The following is an 18,828-nucleotide window of genomic DNA, read 5'->3' on the forward strand; positions in this document are numbered from 1 at the left end:
TGATGAGTGAATGGAAACATGGCCCATTGAATTGGTCAAACTTAGGCTGTTTGGACATTGCTATTCCTCACCTTGCCTTAGGGTGGGAAAGGAGGTCCAGACAATGATGATGATGACTTTTGTATTGCATGATATGCCTTGTCCCATCTTTAGATGGGAGAAAGGTCAAGATGATGAAGCGTTGATGATGATGTTGATCCTCAGTTACTGCTGGCCTTCCAACACTTCGGTGCAACTCTAGAGGAGTTCCTGCACATGCTGTTGCCACACATTGTGAAGCTGCTGGATGCCCCAGATGTGCCACTGTCAGTGAGACGGCTGGCCCTAGAGACACTCGACCACTTCTCTGACTACCTCGACCTCACCGACTATACATCCAAGATTATACATCCCCTCGTATGTCCCTGCACTCTTGGTTTCTTGTATGATATATATTGTTCTTGTGGCTTGTTTGTATGGCTTTTTCATTGTTTATTGTTTGTAATGTGTGCATTATCTTTATGGTTGGTGTGCATTGTTTGAAGTATTTATATGGTGTCTTGTTTGTAAAGTTTGTATCATTTATGTGTTATTCTTAGTTTGCAGCTATCTTTTTATTTATATATTTAATTTTTTATCCTGCTGTCTACATTTATTTGTGATGCTAATGGAGAGCAATGAAAAACAGGACTGGTATGGAGTGTATGTGGGTTGCACAGAGTGGATAAGGTACCGGTAAGCAACACACTGATGAATGTAAAGATATTAATAAGGAAATATATTGGGAAAAGGATTGAACAGAGTATAATTACATGGTATGGTCATAAAGGTGGCACAGATGTAGATAGAATGATGACAAAGGCAAATTTGAGGGTCGTTCAAGGTTGGAAGGTGTGGAAGGCCAAGGAGAAGATGGATGGATATATCGTATATGCAGGTGTATAAGGCCGACCTGTGTATAAGACTGCTTCCAATATATCCATACAAAATGTGGGTTTAGTGATATACTCTGTGCATAAGACGAGCCCCAACTCTTTAAACACTGGCAGCCTGCTGCCCCAGTAACCCCAGTCCTTTATCACTCTTCCCACTGACCAGTGAAGAGCTACTACTAACACACTGCTAAGCAACACAGTCTTTGGTTACGTTTTTCTTTAAACCAGCTTTTTCTGTGGGGTGTACAGGCTATCTAGGCTTCATGTGCCACCTCATTTGTGAAAATGGGTTATAATTTAATATTTGAGTATAAAGTTATACTGTTAAAAACTTAAAAGCATGTTACTGTGAATTTTATAAAATAGGTTAAAGGAAAGTTACATTTTATTAAAGTCATCACATCAGCTGTCAGTGATTTAAAATCCCTTCAAATCAGTATCCTCCACATTGGACATTATCAGTTCATAAACTTCATCCTGAGCTAAAGTTTGCAATTCTTCGTCGTAAGGATCAAACTCAGAATTCAAAGGTGTAGCCTTGGCATCGGCTTCCTCTTCCTCATCCGCCTACAAAATGTAATCTTCTTTGCTGTCCACTGAACTGGATATTCCACATTTCTTGAAAGAGTTGATGACTGTTTCCACAGAAGTATCATTCCATGCCTTGATAATAAAATCACAGCTCATCCAGACCTGAAGCATGCATACTCCCACCACTTATACCACTTGTATATGACTTTTTACCTCTGATCATTTGCTCGTTCCATTGCTCACGGATGCAGTCTTTGAATGGTTAATTCAAGACAGACATCAAGTGGTTGTAGGACTGATGGTAATCCACCAGGAATAACGGCAATGTCACTGTTGTTTATCACTTCGTAATGAGCCCTGCATCAGATCTGGCAACCCTATGCTCGTTGGTAATTTGTAAACAACCCAGCCAGTTGCTAGTGAGACACGATGGTATTCATGGCGTGGGCTCAACAGGTTACTCATCTTTCTCATGTCCTCATTGCCATATCCGTGGTGATATTTTTTATAAAAGTTTGCCTTCATATAGAAAACAAGTTGTGTTTCATGATGATGTTAGTAATTTAAACAGGTTTTGACCTATATGTACTATATTCAGGGAAACAAGGGTCAAGGTGAGTGTTTGGCAATGTTCCCTATCATGCCTATGGATCCTATAACCACAGGATGCAGAGGTTAGGATTTTACACCCGGTGTTTAGGATGACCCCCAATTTTGGGCCTTTTTTTTTAATGAGGTTCAAGAGTCGCCCTATACACTGGCAAATGCGGTAGTAAATGAGTGTGTGAGAAAGTGGGGTGTGGAAGTTGATGAAGTTAGGAACTGTCATGGGATGGATGAAGTACTGTATGTATAAAGTACTGTATATGACAAAGGTTTGGCAATCCTTTTTCTGTTTTCTTATTGACAGATTGACTGCTTGAGAGTTGTGTTTGGGATGCATTTATCAAAAACAAGTACAATACTGAAGTACTGTATGCAGGAGCTTCGGAGTTCATCGGTTAATGATCTGTCTCCTAGTTTGTTGTGTTGTATGATGTGGTAAGATGTGGCCTCACTAAAGTTGCTAAAGTCTGTGAGTGTGAAGTACTTTGTGTCTGGAAGACATTACTGTGAGACAGCTGACACTGCTGCCTGTAGAGATGTTCATGCATGTAAAAATGTAAAAAAAAAATTATACCGGTATATAGATGGATGACTGGTATGTGGTAGGTGGGAGCACTCACCATCCACTCACTTGATGTGGTGCTGCTCTCAGGTGTCTCCCCTTTCCTCTCCTCCATCCTTCTTTCCATCCATCCTCTTCTGTCTTTCTTTCCTTCATTCTTTCCTCTTTCTTCTGCCTGCGGGTGACTTTACACTCCCTCTCGTGTCTTTCTTTCCTTCATTCTTTCCTTTTCCTTCTGCCTGTGGGTGACTCTACACTGAATGACAAGCCAAATGGTTTCCTGTACACCAGGAAACCATTTACTATGCTGGGTGGTAACCATATAACCAAATTTTGGCTCCTGGTGGTTCAGTGGGTAACAAGATGCTCCAATCGGATTGAGCAGGTGAAGGTTTATATCCAAGGGGTGGTTGGGGTTTATTGCTCACGTAATGCCACTCAGGGATGAGTGAGGCTGGTCACTCTCATCTTAAATGCCAGGACCAACTTTCCTAGCCCCGGGCTCCTAAGCTCCTCATGGGGCAATGTAGGATTAGATGATGGATGGATGGATGACTGGTTATGCTTTTCAGGTGGAACCAGGGTTTAGAAGGCTTAAATGATGTGTAACCCATTTCATTAGGTATGCCGTTGATAATTTTTCTGCTTTTGTAATTTCTCATTTCTTATTTTAGGATCCTACCTCAACCCATTTTTAGGTGGGAAGTAAGTTTCAGAGTGATGATGATGAGTTTGGCAAGATCTCATTCATCATCATCATCATCATCCAATCTTGTATTCCTCCATGAGGAGCATAGGAGCCCAGGGCTAGGTAAGTTGGTCATGACATTTAAGATGAAAGTGACCAGACTCATTCATCCCTAAGTGGCATTACTTGAGCAACAAACCCCAACCACCCTTTGGATATAAACCTGCCCAGGCTCAGTCCAATTGGAGTGCCTTAATTACCCACAAAACCACCAGATGCCATAATTTGGGTATATGGTTACCATCCAGTTTAACAAACTGTTTCCTGGTGTACAGGAAATCATTTGCTTGTCACCCAGTGTAGAGTCATGCAAAGACAGAAGGAAGGGGAAAGAATGAAGGAAAGAAAGACAGAAGGGAAAGGAAGGAAGAGATGAAAGCTCAGTCACCTAAGAGCAGCACTAAATTGAGTGAGTGGATGGTGAGTGCCCCACCTAAGATCTCATTGCATTTTTATACAGTCCTTAGGTAATTTGAAAGGATTTGACCACAGCTCTACTATTGTGTTTCTTTATCAGCTTCGCACTCTAGAGAGTACTCCTGAGTTGCGTCAGCAGGCAATGGATGTAGTGTGTGCACTGGCCCAGCAGTTGGGGCGGTCATACCAGTGTTTTGTGCCTGTTGTTCACCGCATCACATCACGCCACAAGATCACACACCCACGCTATGATATTCTCGTTGCTAAAGTGGTCAAGGTAGGGGTGCAACTTGGTTTATTCTTATAATCCTATCACATAAATGATGTAGTTTGTATTTTATTCTTGTTACTTTCAGAGACTATTATGTAGCATTCTGGAAAATTTCTGATGTTGTTGGATTGGACAGTGCCTTAACCCCTAAAGATCTATACCAGACAGTCGGCCACAGCCATATTCTCTGTGTCAGAACCTATTGCAGGCGATCGAAGAATGGCTACCAAAAACCCTCGAGTGGAAGCCCGGCCTCTTTAATGACGTAAATAGTACCTAGCCAATGGAAACTAAGAGATTAGGCGGTAAGAGGCATGATCTGGCCCCCTCCCTGGGATTGGGGAGGGTCCCCCCCCCCAACACCATCTCTCCACCTCCCTCTGCCCCGTTGGATCCTGCCCTCTGTGTCCCCTTCCACCCAAACTACCCGCTCTGGACTGTATTGGCAGTGTGTGACAGGCATATTCCCTTCCTTTTCCCCGCCTCCTGATGTCCCCCCACACTTCCTTCACTTCAACATTCTACTTTATTTCTTGGTGACATCTCATTTTCGCTCGTAGTGAGGCATAACCTTTTTTTTCATTTTTGATGGACAACAGTGCGGTAACGGTTAGGCATATGAGAGTGAAATATGCATTTTCTGGTGTGTTAAGTCAAGCTCTTCAAATCCCTGAGACCAAAATTTACTTTGGTGCAATCTCTCTCTCTCTCTCTCTCTCTCTCTCTGCGTGAGTGGTAACAATTTTGGGGAGGCAACGGACATGATTGTGTGCAACACATATTTTAGGAAAAGAGACAGTAGGTTAATTATGTATGAGTCTGTGGGAAATAGCAGTCAGATAGATTATTTTCTGGTTAGGAGGGCCGATAGGAGGTTAGTGAGGGATGTTAAAGTTATAGGAAGTGAGGAGTGTGTGCAGCAGCACAGACTATTGATTTGTGATATGGTGCTTAAAGAACAAGTGATGAAAAAGAGGACTTATGTACCTAGGAGGAAAATATGGAAGCTGCAAAACCAAGTAGTAAGGGATGCCTTCTGTAGCGAGTTGAGGAGAATGGTGGCTGAACAGGGAGCTGTAGACAGAGACGTTAATGAACAGTACAGAGCCCTCAAGAACAATTTCTTGAGAGTTACTGATGTAACATGTGGCTGGACAAGAGGACCACCAAGACATAGTGTAACTTGGTGGTGGGATGAGGGTGTAGAAGCTGCAATTAAGGAGAAAAGAAGGCTTTTCCAGGAATGGAAGAAGGGTGGTAGCAAAGAGGAATATTTGGCTGCCAAGTGTAGGGCTAGAAGAGAGGTATACAGGGCAATGTCTGAGTCACAGAGACAATTACTTGATAACCTAAATCATGGGGAAAGGAAAAATTTATTTAGGGTGGCAGGTCAGGTGAAGAGGGATAATCGGGATTCATAGGTGAGCAGTGTGTGAAGAATGATGAAGGAAGGGTAGTGGTGAACAGTGAGGATATTAAAGATGCATGGAGAGAGCATTATAACCGGTTGTTGAATGAGGAGTTTGACTGGGACAGGGAAGGTTTGGAGCCAGCAGATCCAGTGTCTGGCCCTTGGCCTTTGATTGATACTGCTACTGTGAGTGAGGCAATAGGCAGGATGAGGGTGGGCAAGGCAGCAGGTGTGTCTGGGTTGACTGCCAGAATGTTGAAGGCCTCAGGTGATATAGGGGTGAGTTTAGTCACTGACCTGATAAATAGGATTATTTATGAGTGTGTTGTCCCAGATGATTGGCTGAAGAGTGTAATTGTAAATGTGTATAAAGGGAAGGGTGATGCCCTGGGAAGAGGAAATTATAGAGATATAAAGCTTTTAGATCAGATAATGAAGGTAATGGAGAGAGTTTTAGAAGGTATGATTAGAGAAAGAGTGAATATTGATGAGATGCAGTTTGGGTTTATGCCAGGTAGGGGGACCACTGATGCCATATTCATTGTTCGACAGCTTCAGGAAAAATATATTGGTAGGAGAAGGGATCTTTATTTTGTTTTTGTTGATTTGGAAAAGGCCTTTGACAGAGTCCTTAGAGAGGTGGTGAAGTGAGCAATGAGAAAGCTTGGCTTGGAGTGGCTGGTTAGGGTGGTTAGGGTGGTTATGGCCGTGTATGTGGGTGCTCACACCCAGGTGAGAGTGAATGGAGATTTGAGTGATGAGTTTTCCGTGAATGTTGGTGTGCATCAGGGGTCAGTCTTGAGTCCCATGTTGTTTATCATGGTACTTGAAGCCCTTTCACGTGACTTTAGAAACGGACTCCCGTGGAAGTTGTTGTATGCTGATGATTTGGTGTTGATTGCAGAGAATGAAAGGGAGGCAGAGGAAAGGTTTAGGAAGTGGAGAGATGGTATGGGGCAAAAGGGTTTAAGGGTAAACGCAGATAAAACAAAAGTGATGATATCTAGGGTTGGTGGCGGTACTGTCAAAGACGAGGGAGAGTGGCCATGTGCAGTTTGCCACAAGGGCGTGGGAAGTAATTCCATCTTGTGCAGTGTGTGTGATAAATGGGTGCATAAGAGATGTAGTGGTATCAGAGGTAGACTGCGTGATAATGCTGATTTTATGTGTACGGCGTGCAGGGGTGAGCAGGTGGAGATTGTCAGATGTGAAAGGATTGAACTTGCAGGTGAATCTCTTGAGTGTGTGGAAGAGTTTTGTTATTTGGGAGACATGTTGTGTGCTGGAGGTGGGGCTGGAGCTAGCTCTGTGGCTAGGGTGAGAAGTGGTTGGAAGAAGTTCAGGGAGCTCTTGCCTCTCCTGACATTGAGAGGGCTCTCCCTACATGCTAAGGGGTCTTTGTATGCAGCATGTGTTAGGAGTGTAATGCTGTATGGTAGTGAGACCTGGGCAGTGAGGGAGGAAGATATTCGCCAGCTCAGACGTACAGAAATGACAATGATTAGGTGGATGTGCAGTGCATCCCTGCGTCCAAGGCCTGGAGGGGCTGGGTTTACAATGGACTGGAGTGTATTGGTGTCGTGATGAGGAGAGGTAGATTGAGGTGGTTTGGACATGTGGAGAGGATGAGGGATGATGGTAGGTGGTTTGGACATGTGGAGAGGATGAGGGATGATAATTGGGTGAGGAAGATGAGAAGTGTTAATATTGGAGGTGGGGTTATGAGGGGTAGACCGAGAAAGACATGGAACGAGGTCATTAAGTGTGACCTTAGGGTTAAGGGACAGAACAGGGAGGCTGCAATGGAGCGTGGAGAGCCGCCATTAGGTGACCAAGGCCGACACATGCAAGCATGTTGGAGCCTTTAAAAATGAAACGAAACGAAACGACGGTTGACAGTGCGGTAACCAATAGACATATGAGAGTGAAATATACTTTGTCTAGTTCGTAAAACCAAGCTCTTGAAATCCATCAGACCAAAAGTTACCTTGATGAAAGTAAAAAATTGGACCCTTAATGTGGTTCTGAGGCCAGACAGGGTGGGAGAATTGTGGTCTTTAGGGATTGATTACTATTTCCCAAGTTTATTAAAGGCATCAGGAAACAGCAAGAATACAAATTAAAAAATACATCACTGGCTTAAAGAAGTTTAAGGATATTCCAGCATTTAATGTGCAAGAAGTCATAGCTAGAAGTTGCCTTTATTTTTTACTTATTTATATATTTTGTGCAACAAAGTCCATGATTGATTACAGCAGTGTTATTTTTTAAATTTACGTTGCTACCTGTAAATCTGATTCACCAGTTTCCCCCAGTTTGCAGTATACAGTGATCCCAAGGTTATCACACATAATTGCTACTGAGCATGGTTCATGATAATGAAACTGCAGGATATCAAAAGCACAGAACCTGTGTGCTATATCCTGACTGGTACCAGGCATCCCAAGTGCAAGCCCAAATTTTTCCAAGTATAGTAGGTTAGACCCACTAAATAAATACATACTATTATGGTATCAAAAACACACATGGGCATGGTTAAGTTTATAGAAAGTGATGAAAAGTGCCCAGTAAGAAAGGAACATGTAACATAGAGAGACCTGAATTGGGCTTGAGTGAAGCAGTTCTTAACCTGTGGATTGTGAGCCACAGCTCAGGCTGGGTTGCATTGTGTTGCAAACTTACGCATGGTGCCACGCAGAGTCAGAGAGAGAGAGATTCTTTTCTTTTCACCAGATGATGCCCTGGATGTTTATCTTCAAGTTTATAATAATCAAAAAATTTTATTTTTTTTTATTACTCCCGTATGTAAACTTACACATGGCCCTGTGTGAAGATGGAGATTTTTTTTTTTTTTTTTTTTTTTTTTTTCCATCAGATGAAGCCCTGGATGTTTATCTTCAAGTTTATTATTTAAAAAAAAAAAAAAAAAAAAATCCTTCGTTTTTTGCGCCACACGAGGTGGGATAAAAAGGGTACTTGTGCAATCCACTGTCTAAGCAAGGGGATGGAGAGTTAGAGGTCTCCACCACCTGGTTTTTGATTCCTTGAGTAGGGCCTCATCTTTGAATCCCTTAAAGCCATCAGAAATCACAGATATTTGATCATCATTGTCGACAGAAACCAGCTCAGGAGCGCAATAATGACATTTATGTGCTGAAAAATGCACAGTAATGATAGGAGTGCAGATTTTCATCAGTGGTAACAAAACTGCTCCAACCAAGTGTGTGATAACCAAGGGAACACTGTATAATGATTTTAGGGAGGCTTTAGGAAGGGAAGAGGTTGTGTAGATCAGATATTCATTCTTAGATCTTTAGTGGAAAAGATTCTAGAGTAGGGAAAGAAGTTGTATGCGGCCTTCATGGATTTGGAGAAAACATATGACAGGGTGGATAGACATGGATTTTGAAAAGTATAAAGAATATGTGGAGTAGATGTGAAGTTGTTGAATGCTGTGAAGAGTATGTTTGACGGTGCTAAGGCTGCAGTGCGTGTGGATAATGAACTGAGTGTGTTTTTCCATTTGAAGGTTGGGTTGAAACAAGGATGTGTCATGTCTCCATGGTTGTTCAATCTGTATATGGATGGGGTTATGAATGAGATACAAGGAAGGGCAGTGGATGTTGAAGTGGCCCTAATGAGAGAGGGCAGTGTTTGGAAACTCCCTGTACTGTTGTTTGCAGATGATACTGTGTTGTTAAGTGAAGACGAAGGGGAGCTGCAAGGCTTGGTGGATGAGTTTGGGAGAGTGTGTAAGTAACAGAATTTAAAGTTGAATGTAGGTAAGAGTAAAGTTATGGTCTTCGAGAGAGGTGAAGTCAGTGAATGTACAATGAGGTTGGATGATGAGGAAATGGAAAATGTGAGTACATTTAAGTACTTGGGTAGTGTGATGAGTAAGGATGGAAGTTTGGAGGGTGAAGTGCTTGAAAGAGTACAACAAGGAAGAAAGGTTGCTGGTTCCATGAAGGCAGTGATAAGAAACAGGGAAGTGAGCATGGAAATGAAAAAGTTATTACATGACAGTATTGTGATACCAACTCTGATGTATGGAAGTGAAGCTTGGACATTGTTGGAGGGACACAAGTTAAGAGTGAGAGCAGTGGAAATTAGTTATTTGAGAAGAACCTGTGGAGTCACATGAAGAGACAGACTGACAAATGAGGATGTGAAGGAGTGTTGTGGTGTGGATGTGGATGTGATAGGAAGCGTTAGAAGAAACACACTGAGGTGGTTTGACCATGTGGAGAGGATGGAGAGTGAGAGACTGATGAGGAGAGTGTATGTGAGTGAGGTAGAGGGGGAGAGAGGGAGGGGAAGGCCAAGAATAAGATGAAGGGATGGAGTGGAGAGGTATGTGAGAGAGGGGTGTGTGAATTGGGAGCGGGGGAGTGAAATGGCGGGGGACAGGGTGACGTGGAGGCGATTTGTTTGTGGCCACCCCATATAAGGGATTAAGGCGTCTGACAATAGACAGGTAGATAGTTTAGTAAATCTTCAGTGTAAGTGCCTTTTTTTTTAATCCATCCATCCATCCATCATCTTATTATTGCTCATCATCATCATGATCACCATCTGGACCCCCTTTTCCACCCTAGGGCAGGGTGATGAGTAGCAGTGTCCAGACAGCTCAAATTTGGCCAATCCAATGGGCCACGCTTCCATTCACTCATCATTCAAGCCCCCGGAATCCTGGTTCTATTGGATACACTAAAAACATTCACCACGTTTTGTAGCTTCACATAAACGTATCCAATTGAGTCAGTCTGGATGCTGCCACGTTAAAAAGGGGTGCCAAATCCCTGATCATGCACTTCTCCTCACAACATTCATCTAGCCAGCTTGATCTCATCAGTTCCCTAGCCTCACCGACTTCCAAACCTCTCTTCCTCACACACACATCCACCATATCTCTCCACCTTCTCCTTGGCCCACCTTGCACCCTCCCTTCTTTACATTTGCTCAGATATACCTTTTTCACCACTCTGTTGTTATTCATTCTCTCCATATGACCATACCATCTCGGTACATTCTCTTCGATTCTGGTGTCTACCGACTTCATCACTTCACATCTTTCACGAGTCACATTATTTTGTATCCTATCCACCCTGTGTACTCCACATACATTCCTCAGCAGTCCGATCTCCACTGCTCTTACTCTTGACTTTCATTTTCATGCCACACCAGTCTCACGTCCATATGTTAAAGTTGGCACTAACACTCCTTCATGTAAGCCTCGTGCAGGTGCAACACTCAAGCCTCTGTTTCTTATCAAGGCCTTCATTGCACCAGCTACTTTTCTTCCTTGTGTCACTCTACTTTCAACTTCTTTTGCACATTTTCCTACCTTTTCTGTCACTGTGCCCAGGTATTAGAACTCTCTCACCAATTCCAGTCTCCCTTCATTCACTGTAACATCACACTGGGAGTCACCTTCTTGCTCAGTAACCATCACTTTGTTCTTTTCTACATTTACTCTCGAGGCACGACACTCACAAATTTCAACAGAACTCTGCACCGGCCTACCAAGTTCTTAAATGGTATTTTGCAAGCAGTACTGCATCGTCAGCATACAACAGTTTGAGATATTCCATCCATCACCATTCATTACCAACGCCATCCCTCTCTCGATTACTCATGTTTTTACTTCTCTCATGACTCCATCCATATATATATTGAACAACCATGGGGACATTACACAACCTTGTCGCACCTCGACACCGATCGTGAACCATTCACTTAGATGCCCAGTAACCCTTACATATGCTTCACTACCGTCATAAAAACTCATGCCAGCACCTAACAGCTTACTATCTACACCATACATGTACAGAACTTTCCACAATCCTTCTCTGTCCACTTTGTCGTATGCTTTTTCCAGATCCTTGAAGGGCATAAACACCTTATGGTTCTTCTCACAAGCCTTCTCTGCTATCTTTCTGACTGCAAATATTTGATCCACACATCCTCTGCCACTCCTAAAGCCACCCTGTTCATTACTCACTAGGACTTCTGATATCTCTCTTACATTCTCTATAATAATTCTTCCATATACCTTCCTCACCACACTCAATACACGTATGCCACAATAATTCTTGCACTCACTTCGCATACCTTTATTCTTGTACAGGGGTACAATCACAGCCTCTTTCCACTCTGCAGGCACAGTTTCATTCATCCATGCCTTCTTACATACCTCCAACAAGCACATCATTCCACTCTTTCCACTACACTTAATCATCCCAGCATACACCTCATCTACCCCAGCTCCTTTCCCATTCTTCAGCTGCTTCACAGCACTCTTCACCTGTGCAAGTGTCACATCTCCTGGCACTGCATTCCTTCTCTGCACACCCCCAAAACCAGTCATGTTTACAGCTGCTCTGCTCTTGCTATTCCCATTCATCAGGCTTTTAATATATTCTTTCCATCTGGTCCTTACTCACGCTCATGGGTTAATAATCTACCATCTACATCCTTCACACCATCATATTTCTTTCCGCTTTCACTTCTACATTTCTGCACCTCTTTCCAGAATAACTTCCTATTTTCAGAGTATTTTGCATTCATATTTCTTCTTAGATCATCATTTACCTTTTTGATACTCAATTGGCGGACCGCGGTCCAAATCCAGACCGCGGTGAGCTTTTTTGTTGAACCCGGCACCTTCCTGTCTGTAAAAATGAAAAAAATATAAATAAACAAGTAAATAAATAATTTGTCTTTAACGTGGATCAGTAATTAGCAGTAGTTTTTAATTTTACTCTGTTTTTCCTGCTCCAGAATCGTCAGTGAACACCTCCATCATTATTTTAGACTAGCTGTCACATCATTTGTACCAACGTTCCAAAAATTATCAAGAAGGAATAAATGTCACTTTTCACACTAATAAAGTAATGATAATTCAGTCACTCAATGACAGGTCTGTGTTAGCAATATTTACATTTACAGTCCAAGTGAAAACTGATCTCCCTTCCCTCAACAAAGAGTTTTTTTAAATCCAAACTGTACTATACTTAAATACTGCACTGTTATGTAATATTTTGTGTGTGTTACAGAAAAATATGGAGTTTCTTTTTCAGTCACCCTCCCTCCTTCTAGAAGAACAGTTGAATTTTGACCCTCCAAATATGCTTACCAAAACCTGCAGTGTTTTACTGTTAGATTTTTTTCCATTTAATATTCTCCCAGGGACCCTATTCAACTAGTAGAATGGATGGTTACTTCTAGCATAAATTTACATTCAGTGATTATTATTATTATTATTATTATTATTTTTTTTTGTAAGAGAACTGATTTTTGTACATTATTTTCATTAACATTTTGAGGCAAAAAAAAAAAAAAAAAAAAATCCATGAAGCTTGAAATACATTGAAATGTGTATTCTTATTTGTTTCTTATTACCACATTTTGAATTAAGAATTTCAACCTGACCCTTGTCACATAGGAAACTGTGTGTATGGACCTTCACACATAGTAATTGAGTACCCCTGATTTACCTCCTTGTTTTTCCTCTTCATTAGTCTCTTTATGTGCTTCTTGCTGTCAATGTATAATGGCTATCAGGTCCACATTTTATTTAAAAAAAAAAAAAATTGTCATATCGAAGTCCTGTTGCTGTATACCTATAAAGCTGATCAGTTCCCTCAATTTGCAGTACCGTTCTGTGGATGGTTGGTGATACAATACTTTGAAACACATTTCTTTATGTGTTATGAGGTCAGTTTTTATTGTATCCATGATAAAACAAGGTATTGTTATCAAATTCATCTAACTGGAATTCTGACTTGCATGGCAAGTGAATGGTTATACACGTACCTTTGTTATAGTGATGGCTCTCCTCTTTTTGTGTTTTACATTTCTTGTTTCAGGATCCAGCCTATACTATTTCAGGCAGTCCTCAATTTTAATCAGGGATATGTTCTGAAATATCTGACTACAGGCATACTCCGGTTTAACGATGTGATTGGTTTGGTAAAACCCCATCGTTAGGTGGGGTATCATATTTCGGGATACTTTCAACATGCATTTCAATGTGGACCGTTTACCAGCCTTGGGTTTCACCCCAAACCAAGCCCCAAACCCACCCAAATGAGCCCCAAGACAAGGTTAAAGCCAGTCTAAATGGCCTAACAGCCTTCAGGGAACACATGTAAATAACTCACTAAAACCATCAAATAAAATATGAAAATCGTCAAATGTAGGTCTGGAAAAAATCAAACTTAGTAAACTGTACCTCAAAATGATAATGTTCACCCTACCTGTGGCTAAAACACATTAATCTATGTCTAAAAACAGTTTATAAATCAACCTAAACACAAATTTAGTCTAAGATATCATCAAAATGGGTTTTAAAAAATCAAAATCCATTGTTAAATGGCGGTTTGGCCATCTTTAGACGGGGTATGGTGGTATTTCTACCTCCATCGTTAAGCCAGGGTATTGCATCCAGGGGTATTGTATATCAAGGTATTACTGTACTTTTTTCATACACTTGGCACTTAAACTTGGAGCTGGCAGATCTGCTTAGCTGGTATCAGTGGTACAGTGATTCCTTGTTTATCATGCATAATTGGTATATACTCCACCTCGTGCATGATAATGAAATTACCTGATAACACACAGAACCCATGGGGTTTATCCTAATACAGTAGGTACTGTACTGGGCATCTCACTTTTAAACCTAAATTTTCCATTCTACAACAATTTACCCCATTAAATATATACATACTGTTGTGGTAAGTGTCAGGAACTTACATAATCATGGTTAGGTTAATAGAAAATGATGAAAATAACACAATAAGGAAGAAGCACGTCCTACATTAACCTGAGATGGGCTTGAGGTAAGGGGTTCTGAGACAAAGGGTTGGAGAGTCAATAGTCTCCACCACGTGAGATTAACCCTACAAATAGGGGGAGGGGGGGGGCACATGTGATTTTTGGCAATTTATTCGAAAACTGTTTCTCATATCAGAATTCCGACAACACCACGTGAAAGCTCGTGAAATTTTGCATCTAGACATATGCATACGTCTTGCATTATGCATGCAAAATTTTGTACAGTACTAGAGTGTAGGACAGTTATTTTCACTGTTGAACAAGAGTTTTCTCACCTCATTTTTGTACTTTTACAGTATTTTTACTCATCAGTTTTGTGTGTTTTTATTAACTTATTGTATAGTGTAAACATCAGGGAAAGGGTCAAATAAAATACATTTGAATGTTTTCCTTTTTGCGTGAGTATAGCCTGCCCTTGTGGCATTTTCTCAGATCATGTCACACACACTTACAGAAAACTTACAGTGCACGAGGGGGTTAACAGTGCATAGAAAACAATATTGGATATCATAGTTGAACTGTGTGTGAATAATGGTGAGGGAAAGGTAGTGGTGGACAGTGAGTATATTAACGATGCTGAGAGAGCAGTGCAGTATAACCAGTTGCTGAATGTGGAATTTGGCTGGAACAGGAAAGGTTTGGAGTCAACATATCTGGTGTTTGGCCCTTGGCCAAACACCAGATATGCTGCTCTAATCAGGACAATTTGCAGGATGTGTTTGGGAAGGGAGTGGGTGGGTGTGGGTTGATGCCGACATGTTGAAGGCCTCTGGAGATATAGGAGAGGGTTTAGTTCCTGGTTTTGTAAATTCAATGATGTATGAGTGAGTTGTTCCCGATAAGTGGCTGAAGAGTTTGATTGTAATTGTATAAACGGAAGGGTGATGCCCTGGAAAGAGGAAATTATAGTGGCAGAAAACTTTTGGAGAAAATAATGAAAGTAATGGGGAGAGTCCTGGAAGGTATGATGAGGGAAAGAGTGAATATTAATGAGATACAGTTTGGGTTTGTGCCAGGCACAGGGACCACAGGTGCAATATTCATTTAGTCTGACAGCTTCAGAGAAAATATAGAGGAAAGAAGAGGAAGCTGTACTTTGTTTTTGTTGATTTGGAGAAAGCCTTGGACAGAGTTCCTAGGGAGGTGATGAAATGGTTAAAGTGACCATGACAGTTTACACAGGTGCTTTCACCCAGATGAGAGTGAACGGAAATTTGAATGATGAGGTGTCCATCAATGTTGGCGTGCATCAGGGGTCAGCCTTGAGCCCTGTATTGTTTATCAGGGTGCTTGAAGCTTTCTCACGTGACTTCAGAGCTGGACTCCCACGGGAGATATTGTATGCTGATTACATGGTGTTGATTGCGGAGAGTGAGAGGGAGGTGGAGGAAATATTAAGGAATTGAAGAGTTGGAATGGGGTAAAAGGGCTTGAGAGTAAACTCAGATGAAACAAAAGTGATCATATCCAGGGCTGATGATTGTACTGTCAGAGCAGAGAGAGTGTTGCCATGTACAGTTTGCCTTAAGGGTGTGGGAAGCAACTTCATCTTGTATAGTGTTTGTGATAAGTATGTGCATTAGAGATGTTTTGGTAGTAGAAGTAGGCTGCAAAATAATGTTGATTTTGTGTGTGTGTGGTGTACTGGGAGAGCATGCGGATATTTAATGGCATGAAAGGATTGATTTTGCTGGAGTCTCGTGATTGTGTGGTGGAGTTTTGTTATTTGGGGGACGTTATGTGCTGGAGGTGGGACTGGAGCTAGAGCTCTGTAGGTAGGTGTAAGGAGTGATTGGAGGAAGTTCAGGATGCTGTTGCCTTGCCTGACGTTGAGAGGCCCTTGCTCCATGCTAAATGGTGCTAGTATGCAGCATGTGTTAGGAGTGTAATGCATTTGTGGTAATGAGACCTGGGCAGTAAAGGAAGAAGATATTCCTACTCAGACTTACAGAAATGATAATGACTTGAAGGATGTGTAGTGCATCTGTGAATGAGAGGCCTGGAGGGGTTAGGATTGTGATTAATGGGTTGAGAGGGAGGATGGTACTTGAATGTATTAATGCTGCGATGAGGATAGATTGATGTGGTTTGTGGTTGTTGAGAGGATGGAAAATATCAGCTGGGTGCAGAAGGTGAGAGGTGTGAACATTGAGGGTAGGGTTATGAGAGGCAGGCCAAAGAAGACCTGGGGACAAGGTCGTAGAGTTTGACATCAAGGATAAAAGACTAAATAGGGAAACTGCCAAAAATCAGGCAGCATGGAGAGCTGCCATTCAGTGACCAAGGTTGACACCTGCAGTGATGTTGGAGCCTTTATTAGAAAAGTTCCTATAACAGCCCTATTGAAAGCTGTACCACCACCAACTACATTCATACTAGATTACTAATCATCATTTGGTATATTACATATTACTGTACAAGAATAATGGTAGTAACAGTGGAATTTAAACACATCTTGAGACGGTAGCAGAGACAACTAAGTTGTTTTGGAAGGGGGGAAGGGGATCTGAGGTTGAGTGGCTTGAGATAGGGGTGCCTCTACCCCTCAGAGGCTAAAGCTAGACCTCAGAGTCTTCAGTATTTCATAAACCATGAAAATTTCACTGTAAACACTGAACGTGCAGCATTTGGGGTTGTAAGGTAAAAGTGGCTTGTGCAAATGATGAATGCATAAACAATAAATTCACTGTATGCTTATGTCACTGCACAGGGTCTGACGGTAACTGAAGAAGAACATGCCATCATATCCAGCCACAAGAGCTCCAGACGACCTCTGTCCCGTGACTATCAGCTTGAACAGGACTCAAAAACCATCAAATCGAAGGTAGAGTTTGTGCTTTGATTTATTCAGAGGGAAGAATTACTTTACACTCACATATGAAAGTGTTCTTTATTGAGCAGGTACTGATATATGTCATCCCAATAAACATTTCCATATGTGTGTATAATTTTTCAATGGTAAAGGGTGTTTGGGGATTGTTAGAAGAAGCCTTGGAATTAATGAATGTCACCAGTATGAGGGTCACTAAGGCAGACAGTTTTTGCTGAGTCCCAATCTTCCTCATTAAATGACCATGGTAGCTGAGTTTATATGTATGTCTCCAGTTGTACTGCTAGGTGAAGAGGGACAAAGGAGAAACAAATATTTTCCATGATTCTGACTAAGCAAAGAATCGAACTTGGAGTCTTTCAGTTGTTGTTAGGAAGTACTGTAGTTTGTGGTTTTTGTGGGGTTAATGCAGAAGTCCATATTTATATATACTGTATATATATATATATATATATATATATATATATACAGTAACCCCTCCAATATCCGGATCAATAGAGCCATAGGCAGGTCCGGATAGTGGTCCTGTCCGGATATTGGGCCCCAGCTTATGGACTAGTACTTACGGACCCTAACTCTGAAAAACACCTATACAACTCCCTCTGGACATGCATAGCACCTATTTAAGACCCAAATCACACCAATAAGGGACATAAAAGACTGAAATAAATGCAAAAGAACGATAAAATGAGGTTTTAGAGGTGAGTTTATACAATATTAAACATTCTGGGTACTTACAAGTCCCTTGGTCTTGGACTGGTTTGAACCGCCAGTTTGCAGTCCACAGTTAATCCTCTGCACTCTAAATTCTAATTTCTTAACACTGCACAACACTGTAAATTCCTGTGTGTTCTAGTGGCAAGGTATTGCAGTTTATTCACTGTTTATTCACAAAAAACAAGCACCTGTGGCTTGCACTGTTATGAGTATCTGCTCTCCATCGGAGTTAAGCTGTGACTGTTGATGTTGGTGGGGTAACAGAGTTGCCAGATCGCAACAGCCACATTACCAATCTCCTCAACTTTCATTGTCAAATATAACTTTTCATTACCAAATTCGTAAAGCTAGCATATATTCTTCACTAATTATATATACAAGTGGAAATACATGTAATCACTCTCCTTATAACTAACACCATGTTGATTATTTTCACACTATGTAGGGTAGCAGATTAATCAGAGAGAGCAAACAATCCACCATCTCCATCCTGTGTATCCTCATACATGTGAAAAATCCATTTGGTAATGCATTATTCTAATGCATTACCAAACGAATTTTTCATTACCAAATTGGCCCACACTTGGTAATGAAAAATACCAAATGGCAACCTGACAGGGGAGGGGGGAGGGGGAGGAAGGAAGGGGTGAAGGGACCATGGTGTAACAGCTGTTTGGCGCCAGGCGGGAATTTCAAATTATGGGAGGGAAAAAAGTCAGATTTTTTTCGAATTTTTTGCAGTTTTTGGCCCATTTTAGGAATATTGGATCCCAGGAGGATTATGTCCGGTTAGTGGGGATGTTCGGATATTGGGCGTTCGGATATTAGAGGGATTACTGTATATATATATGGTTTGTGGTAGGTGGGGGCACTCACCATCCACTCACTCAATGTAGTGCTGTTCTCGGGTGTCTGCCCTGTCCTCTCCTCCATCCTTCTTTCCTTCCAGCTTATATCTTTCTTTCCTTCATTCTTTCCTCGTT

At 41.6% G+C, this 18,828-nt stretch overlaps 1 protein-coding gene across 1 annotated transcript in view; it reads left to right on the forward strand.

Annotated features, from left to right (window-relative positions):
• The window catches only part of mTor (serine/threonine-protein kinase Tor), a 154,293-nt gene that overhangs the window by 60,237 nt on the left and 75,228 nt on the right, over positions 1–18,828 (forward strand). Inside the window, exons 22-24 of the mRNA XM_080276419.1 lie at positions 205–396; positions 3,879–4,055; positions 17,009–17,122. Coding sequence (XP_080132545.1) covers positions 205–396; positions 3,879–4,055; positions 17,009–17,122 — 483 coding nt within the window. The remainder of the gene's footprint in view (positions 1–204; positions 397–3,878; positions 4,056–17,008; positions 17,123–18,828) is intronic.

This window comes from Coenobita brevimanus, chromosome 65, assembly GCF_032717465.1.
Source record: "Coenobita brevimanus isolate Jiangsu-jjx chromosome 65, ASM3271746v2, whole genome shotgun sequence".
In the NCBI taxonomy this organism is placed as follows: domain Eukaryota; kingdom Metazoa; phylum Arthropoda; class Malacostraca; order Decapoda; family Coenobitidae; genus Coenobita; species Coenobita brevimanus.